The 13,615-nt window shown below is 40.1% G+C and overlaps 1 protein-coding gene across 2 annotated transcripts; it reads right to left on the reverse strand.

Annotated features, from left to right (window-relative positions):
- Nucleotides 1-2,344: 2,344 nt before the first annotated feature.
- RB195_017833 (uncharacterized protein) lies at nucleotides 2,345-12,991 on the reverse strand (the record flags this gene model as incomplete). Of its 2 annotated transcripts, XM_064185003.1 has the most annotated exons (14): nucleotides 2,345-2,490; nucleotides 3,258-3,429; nucleotides 3,524-3,682; nucleotides 3,753-3,898; nucleotides 3,953-4,101; nucleotides 5,272-5,379; nucleotides 5,463-5,599; nucleotides 5,668-5,797; nucleotides 6,389-6,500; nucleotides 6,563-6,737; nucleotides 7,330-7,446; nucleotides 9,212-9,361; nucleotides 9,578-9,765; nucleotides 12,895-12,991. In XM_064185003.1, 14 exons carry the CDS (start codon nucleotides 12,989-12,991, stop codon nucleotides 2,345-2,347), a joined length of 1,986 nt encoding a protein of 661 aa, XP_064040884.1. The 2 variants fall into 2 exon arrangements, with proteins under 2 accessions (XP_064040884.1, XP_064040885.1); XM_064185004.1 differs by lacking the exon at nucleotides 12,895-12,991 and having other exon boundaries at nucleotides 9,578-9,754.
- Nucleotides 12,992-13,615: the final 624 nt, after the last annotated feature.

Raw genomic sequence — 13,615 nt, forward strand, 5'->3', positions numbered from 1 at the left:
AAGGTAGTGAAATAATTCTAGAAAAGGAAAATTCTAATTCTAAAAAAATCCAGAAGGTGAAGAGAAGACTCGTTTTTTGTTATGTTTTGTTATTTTTGAAGTAACTCGTTATTTTCAAGCATTTCAAAAAAGATGCATTTTGTCAATACAATTCTCAGCAAAATATTTTGAAGGTTTAAATAAGAATAACAGTAAAGTTAAACAAGCTCGCAAAATAATTGCACTTGAGCATAGCAGTAAAGTCGGATTATATAAAAGAAGGAAAAATTTCACTTCAGGAAAGGATTAGAATTACGTTGAACGAAGACAGATTGTATCGAAAAATGCTGATCATTGGCAAGACGCGATCGTTCTGAGTGATTAATGGACATTGATTGGCAACAACTGATCAACATCGAGTAGCGACGGGGTTTTCTATCGAGAGATTCACATTCCTCCAGAAATATGGTTATTGCTCCTTTAAAGTCATCATCACATTGATTTCCCATTGTTTCATCGTTTCGATGAAACCACGTCGCCAGTTCGTGAGGATGATCGTTCTTTGGAGTCCTTACCTGTGTTACAATGGTATTTATCGTCTTCGGCCCCATATTTTTGTTACCTGCCGAAATAGAATCACGTCGAACGGACAGACGTGCTAAATTTTCCGTGTTTTCCGTTGTCCGTTACTTCTCCAGACTTTCTTTCCACACATTTCTATAGCTGATGGATGCGAAAAGTTACATAAATGTTATTTGCTTATTAGAGGAACAATTCACAATAATCTGCCTTCACAATTCCTAGGAACTTGAAGCTAGCGAATTCTTGCTCAGCAAATTATCCAAGCTATTGAGTATGAATTTCTAAAACTATTTCTTTTGTTAGTAATTTCGCACCTTCTAATTTTTAGCACCCATTAATAACCCTACCACATATTAATACATGGAAAATTGGTTTTTCCTAGTTTTTCAAAATTTCTTTAACGTTCCTGTATTCCAACCTTCTACGTTCTGGTGTGAAAGTTTGAAAGGTGGCATAGTGGTGAAAGCCACTACAAAGATCGGAAATCATCCACACTGGCAATATCTAAGTCTTCGTACTTCAGTATCGAACTGAATGTCCTTTTCGGACTGCTGAACATTTTCGATTTACAGTAGGGGAATATTTCAGACGTATCACGGTTCGATAAAGGGAACCGATGTCCAACCATCCTTTGTCCGAATTTATCTCACTTTGCCTATATTTTACTTGCTATTTTTGGAAAAAAAAACTGACAGGGAAAGAAGATCCTTGATTGAATAATGCATTTTTTCGATTACATAAATTAAAACTTGAGAGGACTTTTGGAAGGGGAGGATTGAAATTCTTCCAGAAAGGCGGAAAAAGACTATTGGAAATTAAGGGAAGTACATCTTAAGTTTTGTCAACCTCATTTTTGGAAGATGAAGAGAGTACAGAGCATGGTTTTTGCTATAAATTGACCCAATACGTTGAACATTTAGAGGCAGCACTCCACGAATCGAAGGGAATCAAGGGAATCTACGGGGAAAGGTAGACGTGGATTGTAGATCGCAGGATCCGGCGTAGTTCCGCTAATCACCTAATAATCGTGAAAAAAAGGTGTGGGAACTGCTTCGGTTAATACGAGGTACGTTATAACGCACCCTATGTACACGATCCTGTCCCCTCCAGCCTAGCTATTCACTGGTTTCACTCATTAATCGTCAACCGCTCGCTCGCGGATGTATGCGCGTTGCAACTGAAATCGTCGTGAAAAACGGGACCTTCCACAGCTGTTTCTCCACGTAATCTACAACTCAATTCTTGGCTTTTTTTAGCAATTTATTCATCACGTCAGATCCATGATATGCTGGCTTTAATTCGTTTAGTGCTACGAAAATCTTACTCCTTCAATTTAAATGTTATATCGTACTAGTAGGGCGGTGTAGTGCAGCCGAGGTTCCGCGGTGGCTACAATTGATCGGAGGTTCGAATCCGCCCAAGCGCAAACCAAGTCTTTCATTCCTGCGGGGTAGATAAACTGGTACAATACTTGTCCAGGAGGATAAAAACGCTGCCCAGGCACATCGGCTAGCCACCGCAAGTCATTGTAAGGCTGCACGCGCGTTCATAAACCTCAAATGAAGTCTGAGTTGAAGTCGAACGTGTAGGCGCGTCCTCATAGGAATTGATCAACACTGTGCAGCTTATTACTTTATCGTACCAGTAAACTCTATATCTTCTTCTCACTTTTCATTAATAACATTCGTTTTCCATTCAAGACGCGATTAGTTGCAAAAATAAACAGATTTATACAGTTAATTATAGAGTGATGTATGAAATAAATTTACAACATCCCAAAAAACTACGACTCTTCTTGGTGCCTAAGTTGCAAGTAGTCGCCGTTCTCTTCCAAAGTGAGTGGATTGTTGAATCTCAGCTCATCTGCGTCTGCTTCCAGTATTGAATTTCCCATTAGTCGGATTACTAGCATTGCAGTTGTAAAATGACCTAAAAACTGACAATATTATGGTGGAGATTTACGCCTCACACCCTGCGAGTACCGGAGCGAACACGCGTGACACTCCTTACAAATCCACGGTTCAAAGGCATTTAAGGCATTACACCACGAATTTGAGGTGGTGCGGATTTCAGGTGGACTATTCGTATATGGGATAGTAGATTATAGAGATGGGGATGATTCCGTCCATTTCTTCCTAATTACCGTAAAAAATGGCCCGGAAGATACGGCTTCGGGCGTTCTGGCGCACTATTTTCTACAAGGAGTTCGACTGGAGCGCGCCAGCCTTGTGCACGCGCCGCATCTTCCAGGCCGTTTTTCACGGCAATTAGGAAGAAATGGACAGAATCACCCCCCTCTCCATAATCTACCATCCCGTATACGACCACTCCACCTGAAATCCGTACCACCTCAGATTCGTAGGGTGATGCCTTTAATTCACCGAACGAAGCAACTCTTTACATCCACATAAAAGTCCGTATAAAACGTGTCTCATTTCTCGTATGGATTTTCTGAAGATAGAAGATTCATTTTCCGCGCAGTAATTTCGTTAATCCATGAATGTAAACAACCGTTGGTTAAATTGAGACCTTTAAGATTTTCCAGGATTTTAGGATTTGTTGTTTCGCTCTTTCGCTGCGTTAATTGCAAACTACGTCCTGAACCTTACCTACTAGTGGAAAGAACCCAATATTGTAAACTTTCCAAATTTTGCATCAAGTTAAGGGTTCCTTTCAAACTAATGTTCCAAACTTACTCGCAAGGGCAATGAAATCGGCTGTTTGGTGGACTTTCCAGGCGACCGAGAGATCATCTCCAGTTCCTCGGTAGTCGAGCTGAGTGATGATTTCTACAAATCGCACAACGGACATTATCAGCAATGTCGTTTGTGACATCGGATGGTATGCTAGCTTTTCTGAGCACAGAATCTAAAAATATCAGCTGCCAGTTCCGCACCAAACACGAAACAAATTCGTTTTTCTCATTCCAGTTGCACAAAGTGAAAGAGGTTAAAAGACACACTTGATATAAGGGAAACACGATGAGACCAATAGCTAAAGCCATATGATAGAGGGCCATGTAAACGACCACCATCGGATGTAAGTCGGCGGAGGTGCGGAAAAATGCTACGGCCTGCACGAGAACCGCCAAACCGCATAATGCCATGAGAACACCGAGATACTGAAAGATTCCTTCTTCTTAAAAGCTGCAAGGAAAGATAGATTTACATAAGGATTTACTAGCGACTAACCCTAATTGTAGTTTCTAGTTTTCGATTTCCGGTGCTTTCCGGCGACCTAACCATAATAGAAATTCGCATCGCAGCGATACACAAGACACTAGAAAGTATTAGCACGAAGAAGTCCAACACTACCTGGATGAAGTGGATTACTGCCTCTGGAAATTCATTAATTTAGGATTCACGAAGGAAGTCATTAGCATTCGCCGAACCTCCTTTTGTTGCAGAAACAAAACATCGTGCAGCTCCTGGGAAGAAGAGTTCGCACAGTTGATCGCCGAAATATCCATTCGAGGACAAATAGAGATATGAGATCAGTTGAAATACTGTGGAGTTCAGAGAGTAAAGTGAGAGGCAAACGCTGCAAAGAAATATTCATTACGCCAGTCAGACATTATTGTCGGATTCAGCCAGTAAAAAGCCTGTGATATTTTTCGCGTCCAGTGGCACCAAAACCCAGACGGTTACTACTTGCTGAAAGCCCCGTGACTGCGGCTAGCAGCAACGAGAAATCTCCAGAAATACCAGGTCTTTTTGACGAGCAGATGTTTGAGAGTTGGTTTTTGAAGACTTTCAAGATTGAGTAAGTACCTGCACGAAAATGTAATCAGAATGAGTGAATTAAGAATGAATGACTTTTACGTTACACCAGCGTTTGTATAAATCGGTTAGCAAACTAACAAGATTAAAAGAATCTTGTCCTTGCTTCGTCTCTCATTTCCTTCATCTCAGAACGTTTCACCTACGTCAGCATTTGTTGGTAGGTGTGATCACATTCCACAATAACTTTCCTCTGTCATATTTCACTCCTCCATTCTCGAAGAGCGATTTATCAATGTGTTGTTGGCCGTTGTAAGAAAAAAAAATCAACGAATTTTGTCCATTTTTGCTCAGAAAGCTCAAAGCACGCGTTTTCTTTGCCAGGTTTTCGAAAGAGAATTTGAGGCTGAGAGAACTTTTTCCATTCGGATGCTTTGAAAGATCGATTCTACTTCTTATCCGATAAATGACAGATTAATTACAAAAAAGGGCGGGTGTAGTGTAGCGTCTAGGGATTCCGCTGCTTGCACGATCGATCGGAGGTTCGAATCCGCCCTAGTGCTCACCAAGCCTTTTATCCCTCCGGGGTCGTTTGGTACCAGACCTGTCTGGGAGGATAAAACACTGACTCGACACATCGGCTAGCCACCGCAAGTCATTGTATAGGCCAGATACACATTCGCAAACCCCAAGCGATCTTGAATTGAAGTGAACGTGGGGGCGCAAGAACAAGCGGATTGATTAACACCAGACACTTTATCCTTTATCCTTTAATTACAAAAAAAATCAGCTTCACTATCTAAAGAATTACGAAAATTAGCTTTTCAAAGTGCTGAAAGTAACAAAAGGACTTTTATATAAAACTGAGGACAAATCAGTCCTTCAGCGGTCCACACAGACCAAGGCTGTTTCCAGATTTGAATGCGAAAGGGATACGCAGTAAAAAAAGACCAAAAACGTTAACATAACAAGAAAATACAAAAACGTTTACCAGGCGGGAAGAGCAATTGGAGCAAATTTCGACATCGAAGCCGCTATCGCAAACGTAGCTGTTATAGCAGTGAGAAATGGAGTTTTTTGTTCAGCTCCATGGAATAGCCTTAAAAAATCACAAGATTTCAACATTACTTAATCAAATAGTTAAGTAAATAACTGAAATTAGAATGATTCGAACAAACAGACCTATAGAACAGTCGTTTCCAAATAGTGTACACATCCAGTGATATTGTACTACACGAGAGTATCAAGAACAATGTGGCAATCACAACAAGGAAGCCTCTGGCTTTCTCATCCATTGTTACCGTTCTCCAAGTTGAATGCTTGAGAAAAAACAGAGAATTAGTTCACTTAATCTACGGATGAGCCAAAAAAGCCCGGCCTGTCTCACCATCGAAACAAGTTGCAGCAACGTTGCAGTGACCACACCAACATTACACAAAGAGATCACAACTCCTGCTGATTGCCATAAGGAGATTGTGGAGGATACGCCAAAGGATAGTCGGGATGATGCTAGCCACCTACGACAAATTTACTCTGTTTGCGATCAAATGTTCTCTACCGTACTCAACTATGGTGAATTCTTAGTTTGGAAAGGTCATGTTGTTCGGTCATGTTCGACCAGGCAGATCTGTTCAACCGGGCAGAATGTAAGGACACCTTGTCGATTGGAGCAGGGCAGAGAGAAGGAGCGCAAGTTAAAGGCACCACCCAACGAATCTGGGGTGGTGCGGTTTTCAGGTGGGTCATGCCTATACGGGGTCGTTGATTGTGGTAAAGAGGGTCATTCCGTCCATTTCTTCCTAATTGTCGTAAAAACGGCCCGGAAGATGAGGCTTCGAGCATCCCGGGGCGCTATTTTCTACAACGAGTTCGATTGGAGCGCGCCACCCTTGTGTGCGCCGCATCTTCCGGGCCGTTTTTTATGGCAATTAGAAAGAAATGGACGGAATCACTCTTTTCACCACAATCAACGATCCTGTATGGGCATGGCCTACCTGAAACCGCTCCCACCCCTGATTCGTGGGGTGATGCCTTTAAGCAGGGAAAGAGTGCGCGTTGCGGCAGCGTTACGCATCCACCCGGTTGAACTCATAGGATAGCGACTATACCTGTAATCCAGCCATAGGTAAAAAATAGATGGCATGAGAGTCGTAGCTGCCATCGACAATGCTAGAGCTCTCATGAGTTTGCTACCTCTCGCAGAAAGAACGCAAAGAATCCCTGAAGAGGGAAGATGTAATTGAAAAAATCACTTGAAGTAAGTTAGTTGACCATTAAAAGACCTAGAGTTAGCTGTGTGAAGATCCATGCAGGTTCGTCCAGAGTGTAATTGGCAAACAGAGCTCTTAATCTGTCCTGTCCAGTGAGCATGAAAAATTCGCAGAAATAGCAAATGAAGCGAATTACACCGAGAACTACAAGAGCAGTTCCCATGCCAAGAAGTTTTACGGATGGTAGCTGAAATATGCAAATGAGACGATTTGTTGGAGTTACGCACATCCGGAAACATGGCAGTTTATTAAAATGCAGGTCAGAGTTTCGTTCTCTTAGTCTCAAAGTCATCAATCCACGAATCTGAGGTGATACAGATTTCCGGTGGAGTATTCTTACACGAGATAGTAGATTATGGAGAGGGGGGGGGGGGTGATTCCGTCCATTTGTTCATAATTGCCATAAAAAACGGTCCGGAAGATGCGGCGCGTGCACAAGGCTGGCGCGCTCCAATCGAACTCCCTGTGGAAAATAGCGCGCCGAAACGCCCGAAGCCGTATCTTCCGGGCCGCTTTTTATGGCAATTAGGAAGAAATGGACGGAATCACCCATCTCTCCATAATCTACGATCCCGTGTACGAATACTCCACCTGAAATCCGTACCACCTCAGATTCGTGGGGTGATGCCTATAAGCTACTATAATATATACAACATATATTATCTAAAAAGAATATTCCTCACACGTTTCAGAAAAATTCAGTCTGTTCCGGTCAAAATCAAAATCTCGTTAGGATTTGCCAGTGTCGTCCTGAATCGAAGAAGGTGTGTGGTTCTTACCTGGCACATGGTGTTCGCGGACGAGTTGAAGTGCAGAAATATGATGTATGCTGCTAGAATGAAGGCAATCGCGGAAAGCAAGGAATCGATGCCATTGTACATCTTCACGTAGGAGATCTGAAAGAGATGGTACCGTGAGAAGCTGGAGCGGCACCGAGACTGTTGCTAACGCAATTATTTGTTTCTGGTGAGCACTCTGTGATCCTTTGCTAATTATTGCATATTGCGACCATTGATCCACCACACCACTAAGGTATGCACCCAACTGCACTATTATTAGAGCAAGTTAGTCCTTCCTTCTGACCACTACACATTCTTTCAGTTCTGGTCATTGTATCCAGAACATTTTATTGAGATCACCCATGAATGGCAATTTCCCTTCCTGACTGTCTATTGAAAAAGGCGATGAAGTATAAATGAGAACTTTCAACTCTCTCTGGGTTTAAAAAAACGCTAGCTCCAATATAAACGTTGGACGGGGAATTTTCTCCTTGTTCGAGGACATGACAAGCAGAATAGTAAACGCGTTCTGGATAACTATCTAACATATAAAAATAAACAAAAACGTCGAGTGCATTGCGCTGGCAAATGGACTAGCCTGATATTAGACCTCTGAGGGTCAGATATGAGGCTAGTGTGATCTAGAGGAAGGGTTTCCTATAAAAAAAGCTTAGTAAGTGCTGTGCAACTCACGCGTCGCGCTCACTTGAACCCATTTGGATCGACTATATGAGCGTTGGTAGTGTATTACTTTTAATCGTCTCAGAAAGCTCTCCAGATTATATTTGAGGGGAACCGATGCCACCTTCTCCACATACATTACATTTGCTTACAAATTGTTAACAATCACTATTAAAAAAATCTGAAAAAAGATCGCCAGACATTCGTGCACGATCACACCATGAAACAATCTACGAGTCCTCTCTTCTTAAAATCTCGACATGATGCGTCTAATTTATGTATGCCCTTAATTTTTGTTTATGTTTTTTTTTGATAAAGCATTATTTATAGATCGGTGTTGGCGCGTGGTGTACTTAGAGATCAGCTTTGACTGCACTTTTTAGCTTGATTTCGAACTCAAACCAGTCAGGATGTACAGTACCACGCAATGCCCTCCTGAAACATCCAAACCAACCATAGTGAATAGTTCTTAGTGAATAGTTTCAAATGCTCTCTTTGCACCACTCCAGAGGAACAATCCATCAAGAAGTCACTTTTCAAAATTACTTTCTTTTTTCTTCAGCAATTTGAATGAGTTCAAGAGTTCAAATTGTTTCAAAGGGTTTTTCTCGGGATCCATTTTAAATATTTGAAGACCATGATGACTGATAGGGGTTAAGGATGTGTCTCAATATGTGGCAGCTATACATTTGTTACTTTTTATTTTATACCATCCTTTTCGCTTCTAATGATCATTCATCCAACTTAATAGAAATGCCATTAGTGCGTTAATTGATCGAAATTTTTAGCAAAAATATAAGTATGGAAGGACGCAGAATTAGGCACTACAAGTACGGAGAGATACTGTAGGAATTGTTTGATCTAGCACTCTCATCGATCGTTGGTTTAATTGCATATGTGGAAAGAATTATAAGCAAGAAGTACAAAATTATGGAGTATAAAAATTTGAAGGAAATGATATGGCATTTAACATAACACTTATTTCTATCTGTGTATATATTTGTACACTTCCCAGTAAATGTCTGAGAAGGACATATTCACCATCTAAGGCATTTCACCTTCATCTCATCTGCTTCTTTTGATTCACACGGAATGATTTTCCAGCATGAACTTTTTGATAAGATTATTATGCAAAATTTAGTATTGATTTCTAAGGAAACACGTAGGGATTAAGACGGGAGATTTCCTTCTGGATACTAACCGTGATCGGTGTAATCGTAGAAGCTGTATCCGTCAAGTTGAGTGTCGAGAGAACTCGTAGATTCCATAAGTCAGCCACCACAGCGTTCACCGTGATACATAGGCACAGCATTTGCAACATCAATGAGAACACTTCCGCGATCCACGATCTCTGTAGAGGTCAGTTCATATGTGCAAGGCATGTATAGCTAGCTATTCGGAAAGTGAGGTTTTGATATTTTTAAAGAAATAAAATCTCATAATATGGTAATCATAGTCATTATCTCATATATCATAATATAAAATGTGGTGAAATTGTCAATTCTACGTTACGATATTTATTACAGTCTCGTGCCTTCGAAAAAAAAAACCAGAAAGAAGAACTTACTATCATTAAAAGTCTAGAAAGACCTGCAAACAAAACAATAGTAGTTATCCAGTGCGTGTTGATGTAAAGCTCCAGTCGAGACGACTTTTCAGCATTTTGCAACGCCGCCACGAGAGCATTCAGAAAACCAAAAAAGCCGGCCACAAGCTGAAGAACGGAAGCTCTTTCGGCTGACATTCCAAATAACCCTGAATCAAATAATTTGTAATTAAAATAGCATTACGAACGAATATACATATACATAGGCAGAACAACACGACATCGTTAGTGAATGCATATAAATAATTTTTGATTTTGATCAATCAATACATCCACAAATAAATAGGAGTTAAAGGTGGTTACAGATCAATTCGAACGTAATATTAACTGCGGAAATCATCTTTGATTCGGATGCAAGAGCCGCTAAATCTAAATCCTCTAAATTTTTGGCCGATCTTCACTGTACGTGAAATAAAAAAAATAAACAGAAAGAAAGCAAATAACGTGGCAAAGATTTATCTGATCGCATAAAAATAAGGGGCGCTTATAAAAGAGTGTTTTCCTGGATGAATAATTAGTGATCTAGTAATCTCCCGCAGAAAAGAGAAGCTCTGTAGCGCATGATCCAGGCAATGTGCTACCACGCAAGGACCACACCACGTGAAATCAAAACAGATAACTCAAATTGATCGACTGAGTTCACATAACAATTTACACAGCATAGCTACTCCATTGGATTCATTGTGTATTCAGAAACAGTCAACATATAACATAGAAATCCATTAAAACTGAATTTCTGGGATGGGTATTACTTTTAAGTACTACAATATAATAATACATGTATACATCTCAACGCAAAGAAAGTATATAAATAGAAACAAGATCCAAGTTAATAATTAGTGGCTTAACGCAAAAACATCCTGTTACATGGTGAGATGGATAAAATTTCAGGACTTTATTCTCTACAAGAGGAACTTTGAGGTAGCAGTAAACTTCCACAGTGAACGTTAAACCCCATAAAAAGGGTCCCTTCTTTCGGAGCTGCAAAATGAGATTTCGAGAAAGGACACGAAACCTCTGAATGTTTGTAAGCTGGTGCTAATTATTTAGCATGAAAAATAATTAGTAACAAAAGATAGATAAATAATACAATGAATTCATAAAATGAGTAACGGAGAAATTGCATAAGATACAGTCAAACAATCCGCAAGTTTATTGGAGGAGTACTTCTCCAAAGAAAAATCGAGTAAAAAATGCTAAACTTGTTGACTTGAAAGATGTCAATCCGTGGAAGAATACGAAGTGCTCAGAGAGGCGATCAGGTTTCACTGCAGAGATGTGTACTAGAAGAGACTTTTTGTCGAAGTCGGATAACACCTCAGATATTTAATCGCAATGTTGATGAAAGCTTTGCCCGAATCATTTGTTTGAAACTGCGCGAATGAAGTTTCCAAAGAACAGGAGGCATTTTTCTACTGGATGTTTTCCGAATAACAAAATTGAATTTGATTCCAAATTTTAAATACGAAAAGCGGAAACCCAAGATCATTGCTAACTTCAACTTCAAAGAGGATCCCATCACCTATATCTTTCTATATCCTAAGCTCTGTATCCATTGCATTTAGTATGTTCGTTTCTGAATTTCACGTGAATCTGCTGGGAAAGAAACACTTGTAGAAATGTGGAAAAACTGAAATAAAAAACTTCAAGTTCCAAATGAATAGCGCTGAAACAGTCGTTTATCGGGAAATCTTACTGCATTGGTAAAAAGAAGAAAGAAGAAGAATAAGATAAGAATGATCGACAGAGACTTGGTTTAACCGACTGACCGCGACGCGCTTCGATCGGACGACGCGGTCAGGGCGGCGAGTGAGCATATGTCAAACAGAGAGTAATGGGAGTTGTAGAAGACCCGACTCGCCCATCCGGTCCAAACAAATTCGGCGCCTACCATAAATGGCCCTCTGAGTTTTGATAGAAAAAAGGAGGCGCACGGCACGATAGTTTTGTCTGCAAAGCACAGCTTTGGGATAAATTCGACGGAAGCGACGAGGCGATACGTTTTAAAATTTAACAAAGTGCTCATTGAAACACTTTAAAGCAATATTTGAGAACTGCAAAATGAACTTTCTTATCAAGGATACTTAACTGACGCTTTCCTGTATCGTACTCACGCAATAGTGCAATAAAGTCTTAGATGTTTTGATTTTTTACGGTTTATTTTCGAAATTATCCGTAATGGAGGTTCACTAGATATTGATACCAGCTGTAATTAAATTAAACGATTTATTCTTTTCATTCGAGAGTGATCGGCTGTTTTGTAGAAGGAAAATTTACAAAGCGTAGCAAACAACCTCAATTAACAGCCTGAGTTCTGCTTTTAGGATCGTGAAAAAGACGATAAAGTCAAGAAATAGTTGGATATCACAAAGAATTTTGTATTTCTGTATCAAGTTCCCCTTGAAAAGATGAACAAGAAGTCGTCTTACAGTAGAGCGGTTTGTAAATGTAATTTGGAAAGTTGAAGTGTTCCAAACCCTCACTGTACCCAACCCCAGATTAATATGAAACGTACAGAGTTATTATTGAAGAGAAAATTTTGGTAGTGGTTTTTTCCGTAAAATCCTACAGAGTACTACAGAGTGAAAATAATGTTGGAATAGAATTACTGTAAACTACATCATGTGACAATAAAAACGAAAAACTAATCTAGTAAATGTCTCCTCCTCTGCATTTTCTAGGGGACAGTGAGAGAACAAGAAATCAAGCAAACTTCTACAGTATGGCAACATACTAGAACAAAATTGGAACCTTTTGTAGAAATGTTAGGAGAGAGCGAATTGGTGGACAGAACGCCGGTATGGAAATTGCCTACAATTTTCGATGAGGACGTTAAAAACTGTGGAACTGTGTGAAAACACGTATTTCAAAGCGGTACCCTGGACGGAAGAACTTGCGTGGACGCTAACATGCGCCTACAGAGGTTGTGGAAGCCGCCAGTGCCGGCTCAATTGACTCAATTCGCCGACGGTCGTTCTGCTTGACACGTTTTTGCTGACGGCGCACTTTACCTAACCACAAAAACTAGGAGGTTTTAAGGCGCATCGCACGAAAAAAGCGATCTGCAAATGCAGTTGTAGTGAGCAATCTGTGCAACGCGGTTTTGAGCCTTGCCAAAATTTTCCGATGATTAGAAAATGCTCGGTTCCTTTTTTTAATTAAAAAAATACCTCTGCCGATCAATCTTAAATGTCAGTAAACAAGTATACAATGACTTACCGGCACAATAGCTGTGTAAAATCAATGTCCTTAGGTTCGGAGGAAAAGTTGCTGGGTACCTATGAATTCTGTGAGAATGGAAGAAATTGGTTGTACTCGCGCTTTGTGGAAGCATCGGCTCAGACATAACGGTAACTTACGTACAGCGAAACCCATTCTTTTAAACAGAGGAAATACTCCTTGGGCTTTAAGTGCTTCTTCTTGAGTGCATAATAGAATAATGGAACAAAATAATAATATAACGACTATTAAAATCATAAACAAATAGAATCGAGTTAAATACCTTTGTTTCCGTCGCAGAGTTCGTTAGACTGGGGGCGGCGCGGTCGGTGTTTTCGATCGGAATCAAAACATTTCAATACTATCAACGATGCGCGTCAGCCTTATTCGGGCATATGTCAAGATCCAAGGTTTACGGTACAAATGCGCAATATATCTCATATTTTAGATTTAGCTGTAGAAGTGTGTAATACAGATAATTAAGAAAAAATGCATCGGACTTGCAACCCTTTGCCATTTCAATCAACTTGTTTTCCTGTACAAACGCAAACTCGCTTTGTCTTTGATTTTGAGCCAACGAAAGTTCCCAAAATTGTGAATGAGCTCTGTTTGAAAAAAATATTCAAAAATGAAGAAGTAGCAAAAACCGACCTAACTTCACCCATTTTTTTTGCGTATCTGGCGCATGGGACAAGTCGATCCACTTTAATGAGCTATATTTGCACAAGATATTATTACATTATATATCATATATATCATACTTGATATCGAAGCTATTAA

The sequence above is a fragment of the Necator americanus genome, chromosome II (genome assembly GCF_031761385.1).
Source record: "Necator americanus strain Aroian chromosome II, whole genome shotgun sequence".
NCBI lineage: Eukaryota > Metazoa > Nematoda > Chromadorea > Rhabditida > Ancylostomatidae > Necator > Necator americanus.